The sequence below is a fragment of the Ictidomys tridecemlineatus genome, chromosome 14 (genome assembly GCF_052094955.1).
Source record: "Ictidomys tridecemlineatus isolate mIctTri1 chromosome 14, mIctTri1.hap1, whole genome shotgun sequence".
Lineage (NCBI taxonomy): Eukaryota > Metazoa > Chordata > Mammalia > Rodentia > Sciuridae > Ictidomys > Ictidomys tridecemlineatus.
Window position 1 is genome coordinate 18,185,626 of NC_135490.1, and position 12,292 is coordinate 18,197,917.

Sequence of the window (12,292 nt, forward strand, 5' to 3'; positions counted from 1 at the left end):
AAATTGCCCATATATTTGCCCATCTACTATGAAATGCTTGAATAAATTAAGACATACCCACCCATGTTATAGAATATTATGCACCTGGAAAAGAATTAACTAAGCACTGGACACAGTGATGCATTTCACCAATCTCAGAGACTCAGGAGATTGATGCAGGAGGATTGTAAATTTGAGGCCAGCCTCAGCAGCTTAGTGAGGCCCTAAGCAACTTAGACCCTGTCTCATAAATAAAAAAAGACTGGGGGGCTGGGGATGTGGCTCAAGCGGTAGCGCGCTCGCCTGGCATGTGTGCGGCCCGGGTTCGATCCTCAGCACCACATACAAACAAAGATGTTGTGTCTGCCAAAAACTAAAAAATAAATATTAAAAATTCTCTCTGTCTCTCTCTCTCTCACCTCTCTTTAAAAAAAAAAAAAAAAAAAAAGACTGGGAATGGAACTCAGTGGTAAAGCACCCCTGAGTTCAATCCCCAGTACAATAAAACAAACACACAAAAACAACTCTGTGTATTGGTTTGCCTCTCTCTCTGATATGTTAAGATTAAGCAAGTTTGTTAGAAATGCACACACTGGAGCCTGCCCTAATCCTCTTTAAGCCAGAATCCCTGGGGATGCAACCCAGCAATCTGTCTTTTCACAAGCCTGTCAGCAGGGTCTGATGTGTGAATCTGAGAAACACTGTTAGAAACACACAGGGGCTGGGGATATAATTTTTTGTTAGAACACTTGTCTAGCACACATGAGGCCCTAAAACTCAGGGGTACTCGACCACTGAACCACCTCCCCAGCCCTATTTTGTATTTTATTTAGAGACAGGGTATCACTGAGTGGTTTAGTGCCTCACTGTTGCTGAGGCTGGCTTTGAACTCTTGATCCTCCTGTCTCAGCCTCCCGAGCTGTTAGGATTACAGGCGTGTGCCACCGCACCCGTTGATCCAATTTTTTAAAAGTGGGGTAAATCCCTTTGTATAGGTGCTAATATCTTTGTATATATTTGCATTTATTTATTTATTTATTTATTTATTTAATTAATTATTTATGTACTAGGGATTAAACCCAGGGGTACTTAACCACTGAGCTATATCCTCAGCACTCCCCCTTTTTTGTATTTTATTTAGAGAGAGGGACCCACTGAGTTGCTTAGGGCCTTGCTAAATTGCTGAGGCTGGCTTTGAACTCTCAATCCAATGGCCTCAGCCTCTGGAGCTGCTGGGATTAAAGTTGTGCACCACCACACCTGGCTATTTTCTTTATTTTTGTAGTACTGGGGAGTGAACTCAGAGGTACTCTACCACTGGGCTATACTCCCAGCCCTATTTTAAATTTTGAGACAGGGTCTAAGTTGCCAACGCTGTCCTAGAATCTGAAATCCTCCTGCCTTGGCCTCCAGAGTTCCTGAAATTACAGATGTACACCACTGCATCCATCAATATTTGCATGAATTTAACAAAAGGCAGTGAAGAATATCAAGAAACTGAACCCACATCAGGGAGAAGACTGACAAAAGAGAAAGGGAAGATCACGATTTTACCTTTATACTTTAGCGATGCTTACTTGTTACACAAGGATATATGATTCTGTGATTTTTAAAAACATCAAATATAACAGTGGACATAGTAGTGTGTGCCTGTAAACCCAGAGACTCGCGAGCCTGAGGCAGGGGATCAAAAGTTTAAGGCCAGTTGGGCAAGGTGGCACACGCCTGTAATCTCAGGGGCTCGGGAGTTCAAAGCCAGTCTCAGCAATGACGAGGCGCTAGGCAACTTGGTGAGATCCTGACTCTAAATAAAGTACAAAATAGGGCTGGGGATGTGGCTTAGTGGTCCAGTGTCTCTGAGTTCAATCCCCAGTAGTGATTGAGGCCAGCCTCAGCAATTTAATGAGGTCCTAAAGCAAGAGAACTTATCTCAAAAAATAAAAAGGGGTGGGAATGTAGGTCAGAAGTAAAAGCACCCCTAGGTTCAATCCCCAGGACTAAAACAAAACAAAAACAAACTTCAAAACATCATTAATCTGGATGCCATGGCAGTGGCACATACCTGTAATCCCTGCTACTTGGGTGGCTGATGCAGGAAGATCACACACTAAAGGCCAGCCTCTGCAATATAGCCAGAATCTGTCTCAAATGATCTGCCCCTCCCCACCCATCCTTTGATAATGGGGATTGAAATGAAAGGGTGCTTTACCACTGAGCTACATCCCCAGCCCTTTTTATTTTTTTGTTTGAGACAGGATCTTGCCAAATTGCCACACACCTGTAATCCCAGCAACTCAGGAGGCTAAGGAAGAAGGACTGAAAGTTTGAGGCCAGCCTTAGCAATTTAGTGAGGCCCTGAGCAACTTAAGGAGATCTTAAACTCAAAATAATGCCCATCTCCAGTCTCAAAAAATGATTGGGGATATAGCTCAGTAGTAGAGTGCCCCTACATTCAATCCCCAGTACTGTAAAGAGAAAAAAGAAGCTATCACTACCATTTACTGCTAAGCATCTAAAAGCTGGTGATATGAGCACAAAATAAATTTACTAAAATGCATAATACAGGGCTGGGGTTGTAGTCAGTGACAGAATGCTTGCCTACATGTGTGAGACACTGGGTTCGATTGTCAACACCACATATAAATAAGTAACATAAAGATCCATTGACAACTAAAAAAGTATTTAAAAAAATGAATACTATAGACACATACCTGTAATCCTATCTATGTAGGAAGCTGAAGTAAGAGGATAGCAAAATGGAACCTAACCTGAACAACTCCATGAAAACCTGTCTGTAAAAAGGGGGGGGGGACTGGGGATATTAAGTAGATCAATGATCAGTGGTAGAGTACCCCTGCTTCAATCCCCAGTATTACAAAAAAGTTACAAAAACAAAAACAAACAAAACAAAACAAAACAAAAACAAAAAAAACTAAGTACAATATTTGTCAAAGTGATTTGTCAAGAGTAATAATATGGAGAGTAAGTATTACAATTCAAGGTTCTTAACACCACAAATCAAAATGTTGAAAATATATCCCCTATAAAGTAATACAGTGTACACTGAATCCAAGAACCATGAAAGACATTAATTTTTCTTTTTATTTATTTCTTCTTTTTTGGTGGTACCGGGGACTAAAACCAGGGTCATACACATGCTAGGCGAGCACTCTGCCACTGAGATACATCCTAGCCCTTTTTATTATTACTTGTTCTTTTCCTTGCACTGCCTCCCTCCCTTTTTGGAGACAGTCTTGCTACACTGCCAGGCTGCTCTGGAACTCCTGGGCTCACGTAATCCTCTCACCTTAGCCTCCCAAGTAGCCAGAACTACATGCACAAGCCACTACACCTGGCAATTTTTTTTTAAAACACTTAAGATTTTGTTAGTCCCCAAATTAAGGCAACCAATCCCACCATATCAAAGAAATGTAATTTAATATGAAAAGGTCTTTAAAAAGTAATGTGTGGGTATATATTCTTTTTTTTTAATATTTATTTTTTAGGTGTAGATGGACACAACACAATGTCTTTATTTTTATGTAGTGCCGAGGATCGAACCCGGGTCCCCCGTGCTAGGCGAGCGCTCTACCCCTGAGCCACAATCCCAGCCCCGGTATATGTTCTTTATCTAAATAAAGTGTGCTACCCAATAAGTTAAAAGTTAAAAGAAAAAGAAGCCACCCCTGCGTGTGGCAGTATCAGGCAGGAGGCGTCTCAGCTGAGATCTGGTGTTCAGGAAGTCATGGCAGAGTCACACCACAGCCAGAGAGCCCTGCAAAACAGACAGATGCTGCCCCTCTCAGGGGTTCAGTTCCAAGTACAAGTCTCCACCCCTGTGCCTCACAGGAGGGGATTCCAGTTGCAGAGAAAACTGAGAAACTTGCTGGGGCAGGCAGCTTCTGCAGACAGGTAGGCACTTTGGATGGGGTCTGAAGCATCAGCTGGGCCTAGTCAATCCCCACTATTATCCTCAAAACCCAAAGAGCAGGGAAACTTGGCCTCTTTTTTTTTTTGACTGTTCACATTGTAGCAAATATCAACCCACAATACTTCTTTTCTTTTTTTTTTTTTTTTTCTTTACTTGCAGGGGAACAGGTATTGGGGATAGAACCCAGGGGCACTTTACTCCTGAGTTACATTCCCTCTTTCTGGCTTAAAAAAAAAAAAAAATTTTTTTTTTTTTTGAGACAGGATCTCACTAAATTGTGAAGGCTGGCCCCAAACTTACTTGTGATCCTCCTCCCTCAGCCTCCCAAGTCACTGGGATTACAGGTGTATGCCACCATACTTGGCCAAGGAAATGGCTTTATGGACTGAGCAGAGCCATCACCAGCAAGGCCTACTTACACATTTGTAATTTTATCTTCATACAAACATGGAGCTGTTTTGTTCACAATGTTTTGCTGTAACTTGATTTTTCTGCTTCACATTATTTCCTAAGTGTAAGTAAACTGATAAATTCCTGTGTATACTTATTTGCATATATATTTTTTGTTTTGTAACTGAAAAAGTAATACATATACATGGTAAAAAAATCAAATAGTAATACAAAAAGTAAACAATAAAATATATTAGTGTAATTTTCACCAACATCCTCATTCTCCACTTCAGTGGCAACCTACATCAATAAGGTCTGTGACTACTCAAAAATATTCTGATATTTAGGAATATGTATACACACCAGCCCCCTCTTCTCCCTTTGAAAAACTACTAACAGGAATATGAAAAATTGTGGTATACATGTGTATTAAGAATTGTAATGCAAAAAAAAAAACCCCACAAAGTACATGTATAAAGGCATTAAAAAAATACTATGTAGTGCACAATAAATATATTTACTCTTTTTCAATTAAAAAAAAAAAAGAAACTACTAACAGGAACATTCTATACAAAATGTTGAAAATCTGATTGTTTTTTAGTCAATAGTGTAATAATGAAGGTTATTCTATGTTAATATATGTACATTTCTTTTATAACAGTTGCATAATAGTCTACATTCATGGGACACATAAAATGTCCCCTGGATAGCAGATAGTTTGCAGTCTTTTTTTTTTTTTTTTTTGGTAACAGGGATTGAGCCGTATCCCCAGCCTTTTTTACTTCTTATTTTGAGACAGGGCCTCACTAAGTTGCTGAGGCTGACCTTGACCTTGTAATCTTTCTGCTCAGTTTCTTTCTTTCTTTTTAGAGAGAGAGAGAGAGAGAGAGAGAGAGAGAGAGAGAGAGAGAGAATTTTAATATTTATTTTTTAGTTTTCGGCGGACACAACATCTTTGTTTTTTTTGTATGTGGTGCTGAGGATCAAACCTGGGCTGCACGCATGCCAGGCGAGCGCGCTACCGCTTGAGCCACATCCCCAGCCCTCTGCTCAGTTTCTTGAGCCACTGGGATTACAGACAAGTGCCACCACGCTGCATAGTTTGCAGTCTTAATGTGATAGTCAACATTGCTCCTAACAATATCCTTATGCTTATGCAAATGTATCTATTATAAATTCTCTCAAGTACAGGCATGATCAAGAAAGCATGTAGATTCTAAATATTGACAAATTTAAGTCCAACTGCCCTCTGAAGAGCTTCAATATTTTTAAGGACATCACCACTGGAGAGATCTCCTCTGGCAACTTACATGGATAAACAGAAGAAGATTTGCTATGATGACTGTAGGAAGAGGGTGGAATCTGGGTCTAAAATGAGCTTGTAATGAGTGATGTGGGAGAAGCTGGGCATCCAGAAGTGGGTCCTCTTCAATACTCTGGATAATGTCCAAGGAACCCTGCAGTGCAAAAAAAAAAAAAATCAAGTTATGGTCACTACTTTCTGGAGTATGTTTCCAAGACAAATCCACCCAACTATAATGCTTTTAAAACTATGATTCAAGTTAGATGCAAAAGCACATACCCTTCCTAGAGTCAATTAAAAAAAATACTTCCTTCTAGATAAGTACTATAAATAAGAAGTATTAAAATGTGTAGGGGAAATTTAATTTTTTTTTTTTTTAACAGTACTGGGGATTAGACCCAGGGATGCTTTACCACTGAGCTACATTCCTGGCTGTTTTAGTGAGCTTTTTTGCTACTATGATCTAAAGAACCTGACCCAAACAACTGTAGAGGAGGAAAAGCTTATTTAGGGCTCTCAGTTTCAGAGGTCTTAGTCCACAGATGGCCAGTTCCCTTCCTCCTGGCTCGAGGTGAGGCAGAACATCATGGCGGAAGGAAAAGTGTGGCAAAGGGAAGCAGCTCATTGGGCAATCAGGAAGCAGAGACTCTCCAGATACAAAATACATACCCCATAGCCACGCCCCCCAATGAACTGCTTCCTACTGCCACACCCCACCTCCTTTAGTAACCACCCAGTTAATCCCACTAGGGATTAATTAACTGATTAGGTTAAGGCTATTACCCAATCATTTCTCCTCCAAATCTTCTTGCAATGTCTCACATGGGGGACACCTTACATCCAAACCATAACACTAGCCCATTATTTTTTTTTTTTTTTTTATTTTGAGATGTGGTCTTTCTGAGTTGTTGAGGCTAGTCTCAAACTTGTAATTCTCCTGCCTGAGTTTCCCAAATATTGGGATGACAGGAGGGTGCCATACCTGGTGGGCACAGAAAGTCTTTTAAATTTTTTTTTGTATTGGTGATTGAACCCAGGAGTGCTACCTCTGAACTTCATCACCAGCCCTTTTCATTTTAAGACACAGTTTTGCTAAGTTGCTTAAGACCTCACTAAGTAGCTGAGGCTGGCCTTGAACTTGCAGTTCTTCTGCCTTAGCCTCACTAAGCAGCTGGAATTACAGGCATGCGCCACCATGCCCAGTCAGAGAAAATCTTAACTCAGTTTTTTCTACAATTCACAAACAAGGTAATACATAATGAGATTTAAATAAACCACTTCTTCACACTCTCAAAACTGATTAACTTTATTTATTTATTTGGTAGTAGGTGGGGATTGAATCCAAGGAAGCTTTACCACTGAGCTACTTGCCCTGCCCTTTTTTACTTTTTATTTCAAGACAAGGCTTTGCTAAATTACCCAGGCTGGCCTTGAATTTTCAATCCTCCTGCCTTAGCCTTTGGAGTGATGGGATTACAGGTGTGCACCACATGCCCCGCTAGATAGCCTTTTGTTTTTTTGTGGCAAAAGCAGCTGATATTTATTCATCTCAAATACAATTTTATTACCTGCAGTCTTCATGCTGTGCTTCACACTTCTAGACTTCTCATCCTATATATTTGCTACCTTCCTCCGACTTACATCTCCCCACTTTCAACCCACCATGGGGCTTTTTTTTTTCTTTTTTGAGTACTGAAGACTGAACTGAGTCACTCTATCACTGAGCTACATCCCAAGCCCTTTTTATTTTGAGACAGGGTTTTGCTAAATTGCTGAGGTGACCTCAAACTTTCAATCCTCCTGCCTGAGTCTTCTGAGTCACTGGGATTATGAGCGTGTGCTACCACACCTGGCTATGATAGCAATTCTTTTAAAGCGTCTCTCCGGTATTCCATAAAACTTTGAAAAGCTGATGGAGACTTATAAGAATGCTTAAAACAGGGCGGGGTGTAGCTTAGTTGTAGAGAGCTTTCCTAGTATGTGTGAGGACCTGGGTCCCATCCTTAGCAACACACATGCCTAAAAAATAAACTTTCAGTCTTGTTAAGAATATTAACGAGTACCAATGGAGGCAGATCATCCTGATAGACCTTCAAGGAGTCTTCAGTTTGTAGAAACCATATTTTCAATAGAAACAACTAGTTTTTTTAAAAAAATATATTTTCAGTTGTAGATGGACATAACTTTATTTTATTTCTTTATTTTTTATGTGATGCTGAGATTGAACCCAGTGCCTGACCCGTGCTAGGCAAGTAGTGAGCCACAACCCCAGCCCCCAAACAACTAGTTTTTGTTTTGTTTCTTTCTTTTTTTGAGATGGGGTCTCTCTGTGTTTTGCCCAGGCTGTTCTTAAACTCCTAGATTCAAGGATGTTGTTGCCTGAGACTGACAAACTCTGGCGCTAAGGGCGTGAGCTTGGAGGCCTAGCTTGAAAACAGCTAGTTCTAATGTCACTGAAGCAGCTGACAAAGATTGAGTTCCTGTGGGATGTAAAATTTTCAGTTAGTCATGTTTAAAGGTACTGTCTTGACAGGTACAGTACTTCCATGTCTCTCTTGCATACAAATGAGCCATAACAACCTCTCAAACTCAGGCCCTTACTGAAAATTGTAATTTATAGGTGCTGTGCCTGAGGTAAAAACACAGAAGATTACATTTTCACTGGGGTTTCAGATAAAGACATGATAAACTAGACAAGACAAGGACATGTAATGGAATATATTGCATGGAACCTACAGGGAAGCAGTTAATAAACAGGCAAATGAAAAAAGAGATGTTGCAACAGGGTTAGATCAGGTAACTGCATTAGAATGAGATGGAAATGAACTTTAGTGGGCAAGAGAGGAGCCTGAAAACAGAATCCAGACACAGATTAAGGGACAAATAGTGGAAGGGAGAGCTGTTGGGCATTAAGATGACAAAGATGAATAACCAATCTGAAGCACGACCCAGATCTGGGGTGGGCTCCCCATTCCAGTCTCAGGCATCCAATGCTGCCCTGCAAATCTTCCTAATCTATGCCTATACAGCTTCGCGCTTCGGTACAATTCTGATTATTTCTCTTCTCTTTGTGACCCTTCTGCTTGGAGTTTTCAAGTCGTCAATAATAGAGTCATGAAAGCTCTTAGCTAATGTCTGAGCATCCTTTCTTGACCAGATGGGGCAATTTCCACCAGGGAGTCTTCCTGAGTACCCCAAATCTGGATCACCCCAGCCCTCTATGTCTTCTAAAGCATTCTGTGCTTGCCTGTATCACACTATTCAATAACGATCTTTGTATTTATTTGTCTTCCTCATTAGGACCCACTAACTTCCCACCTCTAATTTGTCTTGCAGAATGCTAGCATCCAACAGTATCTCATGGCCCCACTCTGCAAACATTTGACGGATGGATGAATGTCCCAAACCTTGTCTCCATCTCAGCTCTGTGAATCACCAGACTTCTGTGCTCATCAGAAGAGATCATTTGGGCAAGGGACAGAGAATCAACTCTGAACCAAACTACTTTTCAGGATTTGCTTATTGCCATCTCTCCCTCCTGATGCTCACTACTGATTGTTCCCATCTCCCATGAAATGTTTTCAATCTCTATACTGTCTCTACTTGTTCTTCCCCACCTGTCAAACACTTGTCACAGCAAATGCTGCCTTCTCTGTGACACTTACCCAGCTTCTTCATCTAACATTGCAGTTTTCACCTCTACAAGTTCAAACTGGGTCTACTTTATACCTTCTTTATTTCTGCATCAGCTTTTGAACATACAGAAAACAGTTACATGTTGTCTTTGCTATCTGTCTCTGTGTTGTTTCTGAATCAGTTTCAAATGACCCACTATAGGTCATATTTTCCTGTCTTAGGCAAGCCTTCTATTATTATCTACTGTTTCTGCTTATGTATTATCTCTTCCCTCCTCTTTTGTAACAGTGACTATTTCCTTTGGCAACCCACTGACATTTCTGCATTGTAGGGGTATCCTTCATACATTTCATTTACTCTCCTCAGGCCTAAGGAGGATGGTTAGGCCAATCCACTCTGTGCACAGGAAAGGAAAGGCAGACCACTGCTGCGGTAGATTCATTCCAGAGTAGACCCGGAAAGGACTTCACTTAGTTCTTAGATCCTTTGAGCTGCTCTTATTTGAGTCCTTTCAGAGACCCTGGTGTTCATGCACTCTGTATCCTTTCAAATAAATCCTTGCCTTTGTAAATTAGACATTAGTTTACTGCAAACAATGAATCCTAACTATCACACAGTCTGACTCTTTAAGACATTCAAGCTTCTGGCCCATAATTTTTAGCTATTTACAGAACACTAGAAATCATACATTAGATGTACCAAAAGCAGCAACTTACTCAGATCTACAGTAATTCAGCTATACATTGTTGGAGAAACATTGCTCTTCAATTGTCCAGTGAAAGTTTTCTATGATTGTACTACCAAGACTTAAAGACACAGATCTAAGAACTCTGGGGGCAGCTAAGCACCAACTAATAAACACTGCATGTGCTTTTTTCTAAATCTCATTTTCCTTTTAGATAGTTTCCCATATATTGTCAACTCAATAATGTCACCCTTAAAAATTCAGAAACAGGGCTGGGGATGTGGCTCAAGCGGTAACGCGATAGCCTGGCATGCCCGGGGCGCTGGGTTCGATCCTCAGCACCACATAAAATAAAATAAAGATGCTGTGTCAACCGAAAACTGAGAAATAAATATTTAAAAAATCCCCTCTCTCTCTTAACAAAGGATTTACTTTATATATGAGTGTCAAATATACTTCCAGGTGTTACAGTTAATTTTTCATTTTCTCAATTAAAAAAAATTAAAATTTTTAGCTTATGATTAGAATTGCTATTTATTTCATCAGAATTATTTAACTAATCACCAAGCTCTTATAGTGCTGGGACACTGCTTTTCCTGATGCACTCATTCAGGATTAAAATCACAGTAACATTGCTATTAGTTTATTAACAGCAACTTGGGAGTGTGTGGCAATTTCAGCAATTTAGCCAGGCCCTAACTTAGAGAGACCCTGTCCTCTCCCAAAAGAGGGGAAAGAAAAAAAAAAAAGTGCCAATGGGCAACTAACTTGATTTTGGGCAATACACGTTTCCTTTAAAATTGTACACTGGGTGCGGTGGGACACACCTGTAATTCCAAGGACTCAACAGGAGGATTGCAAATTCGAGGCTAGCCTCAGCAAATTAGCGAGTGCCTAAGCAACTTAGTGAGACCCTATCTCAAAAATAAAAAGGGGTGGGGAGAGGGCTTACAGGTAAAGCGCCCCTGGCTGGGTTCAATCCCTAGTACCTAATAATTAATTAATTAATAAAATTGTCTTAATAAACTTAAAGACAATAATGTTACCATTGCAATAATGGTAACATTCTGTAGCGTACACACTGTAAACTGGGGTACTGGATAATCTAGTTCGGATCTAAAATTTTAAAATCTTTCTATTTCTACAACGCCTAAATTCAAAACAGCACATGACACTGTTTTTCTCCAATGGGGGTTTCCGGGAGGTGACAGCGACAGGTCTGCCCGCGGGACGCTGGCGCCCAGCCGCAGCACTGCTGCTACTCCAGGGCCAGTGACCTCCGGAGCCCACCCTGGAGAGCCCACAGGAAGATTCGCCCCCTGTGCCCCTGGACGTTCAAGTCGAGCGCAGCGGGACCGTCTCCGGGAGGAAGGCTGTGAGGCCAGACGCGCATCACGTGAAGCTCCTAGTTCCGGGGCCAACGACGGGCGCCACACGTGGGCTGGCGTCGGCCTGGGACCCCCCACCCGCACGCCCATCCTGCAGGACCCCACCCCGACTGCCACCCGGGAAAACAGGCCCGGGGCCGGCGTGTCGCGGACGCCACAGCGTACCCGCGTCTTCTCCCTTAACCCCGCGCTCCGGGCAGGCCGTGCGCAGGCGGCGCCCCCTCCGGCCGCGGTCGCGCTGAGGCTTCCCCAGCCCCGACAGTCTCCGCCCCGTGCACCCCAGCACGGGAAGAAGAGATTCCGGGGACAGTCGCCCAACCCCTCCGTGCACTCACGTCTTCTATTCTCACCCCCGCCGCCATTTCCCGACGCCGGAGGCCGAAGCCCCCTCCAGCCTGACCTCTTCACCTGCGCCAAGGCGCCACAGGCCCAGGAAAGTCGCCACCTTCTGGGACCTGCGGCCCCCGCCCCGGACACACCCACTCCGTGTTCGCCCCGCCCCCGAGGTCCATGGCCCCGCCTCCTCACTGCCGATTGGCCGAGCGGAGGGAGGGCGTGCCGCGCCCTGGAGTCCCGGCCAGTGGGCCGCTGCTACCTCCGGGACCTACCAGTTTCTAGGGATTCGAGCAATGGCCTCTCGATCCGCTGTTGGTCAGAGGCTTGGTCATTAAAGAATGTGTTTCTAGTCCAAAATTGAAGTATTCTAGGCCTCCACTTTCCTCTTTAAGACATTTTAAGTCTTTTTCCTGTCTTGTGTAGTATTTTTTTGCAGGCACAGCTCTGTGCTTAGGTAGAACCAGCGGCAAAATCCTGCTCTGAGAGTAGAGGGAACAGGAAAAAAAGAACCAAAAAAAGGCTTTCAATTTCCATTATCAGATCTTTCCAATGAGAAAGAAAACAGTTCGGATGGGGAACGGGAGGCACTGGGGACTAAACCCAGGGGCACTCTACCACTGAGCTATGTCCTCGGCCCTTTTTAA

At 42.5% G+C, this 12,292-nt stretch overlaps 1 protein-coding gene across 3 annotated transcripts in view; it reads right to left on the reverse strand.

Moving 5' to 3' along the window:
- The window catches only part of Tmem192 (transmembrane protein 192), a 32,618-nt gene extending 20,812 nt beyond the window's left edge, over positions 1-11,806 (reverse strand). For 2 of the 3 annotated variants that reach the window (XR_013430250.1, XM_005329268.5), the window contains exons 1-2: positions 11,648-11,806; positions 5,611-5,757 (exon numbers count right to left, since the gene is read on the reverse strand). Coding sequence is in view for 2 of the 3 variants with exons in the window: in XM_005329268.5 (XP_005329325.2) it covers positions 5,611-5,757; positions 11,648-11,674 (174 nt within the window). In the remaining variant the exon portion in view is untranslated. The remainder of the gene's footprint in view (positions 1-5,610; positions 5,758-11,647) is intronic. The other variant, XM_078030956.1, reaches the window with a different exon arrangement.
- Positions 11,807-12,292: the final 486 nt, after the last annotated feature.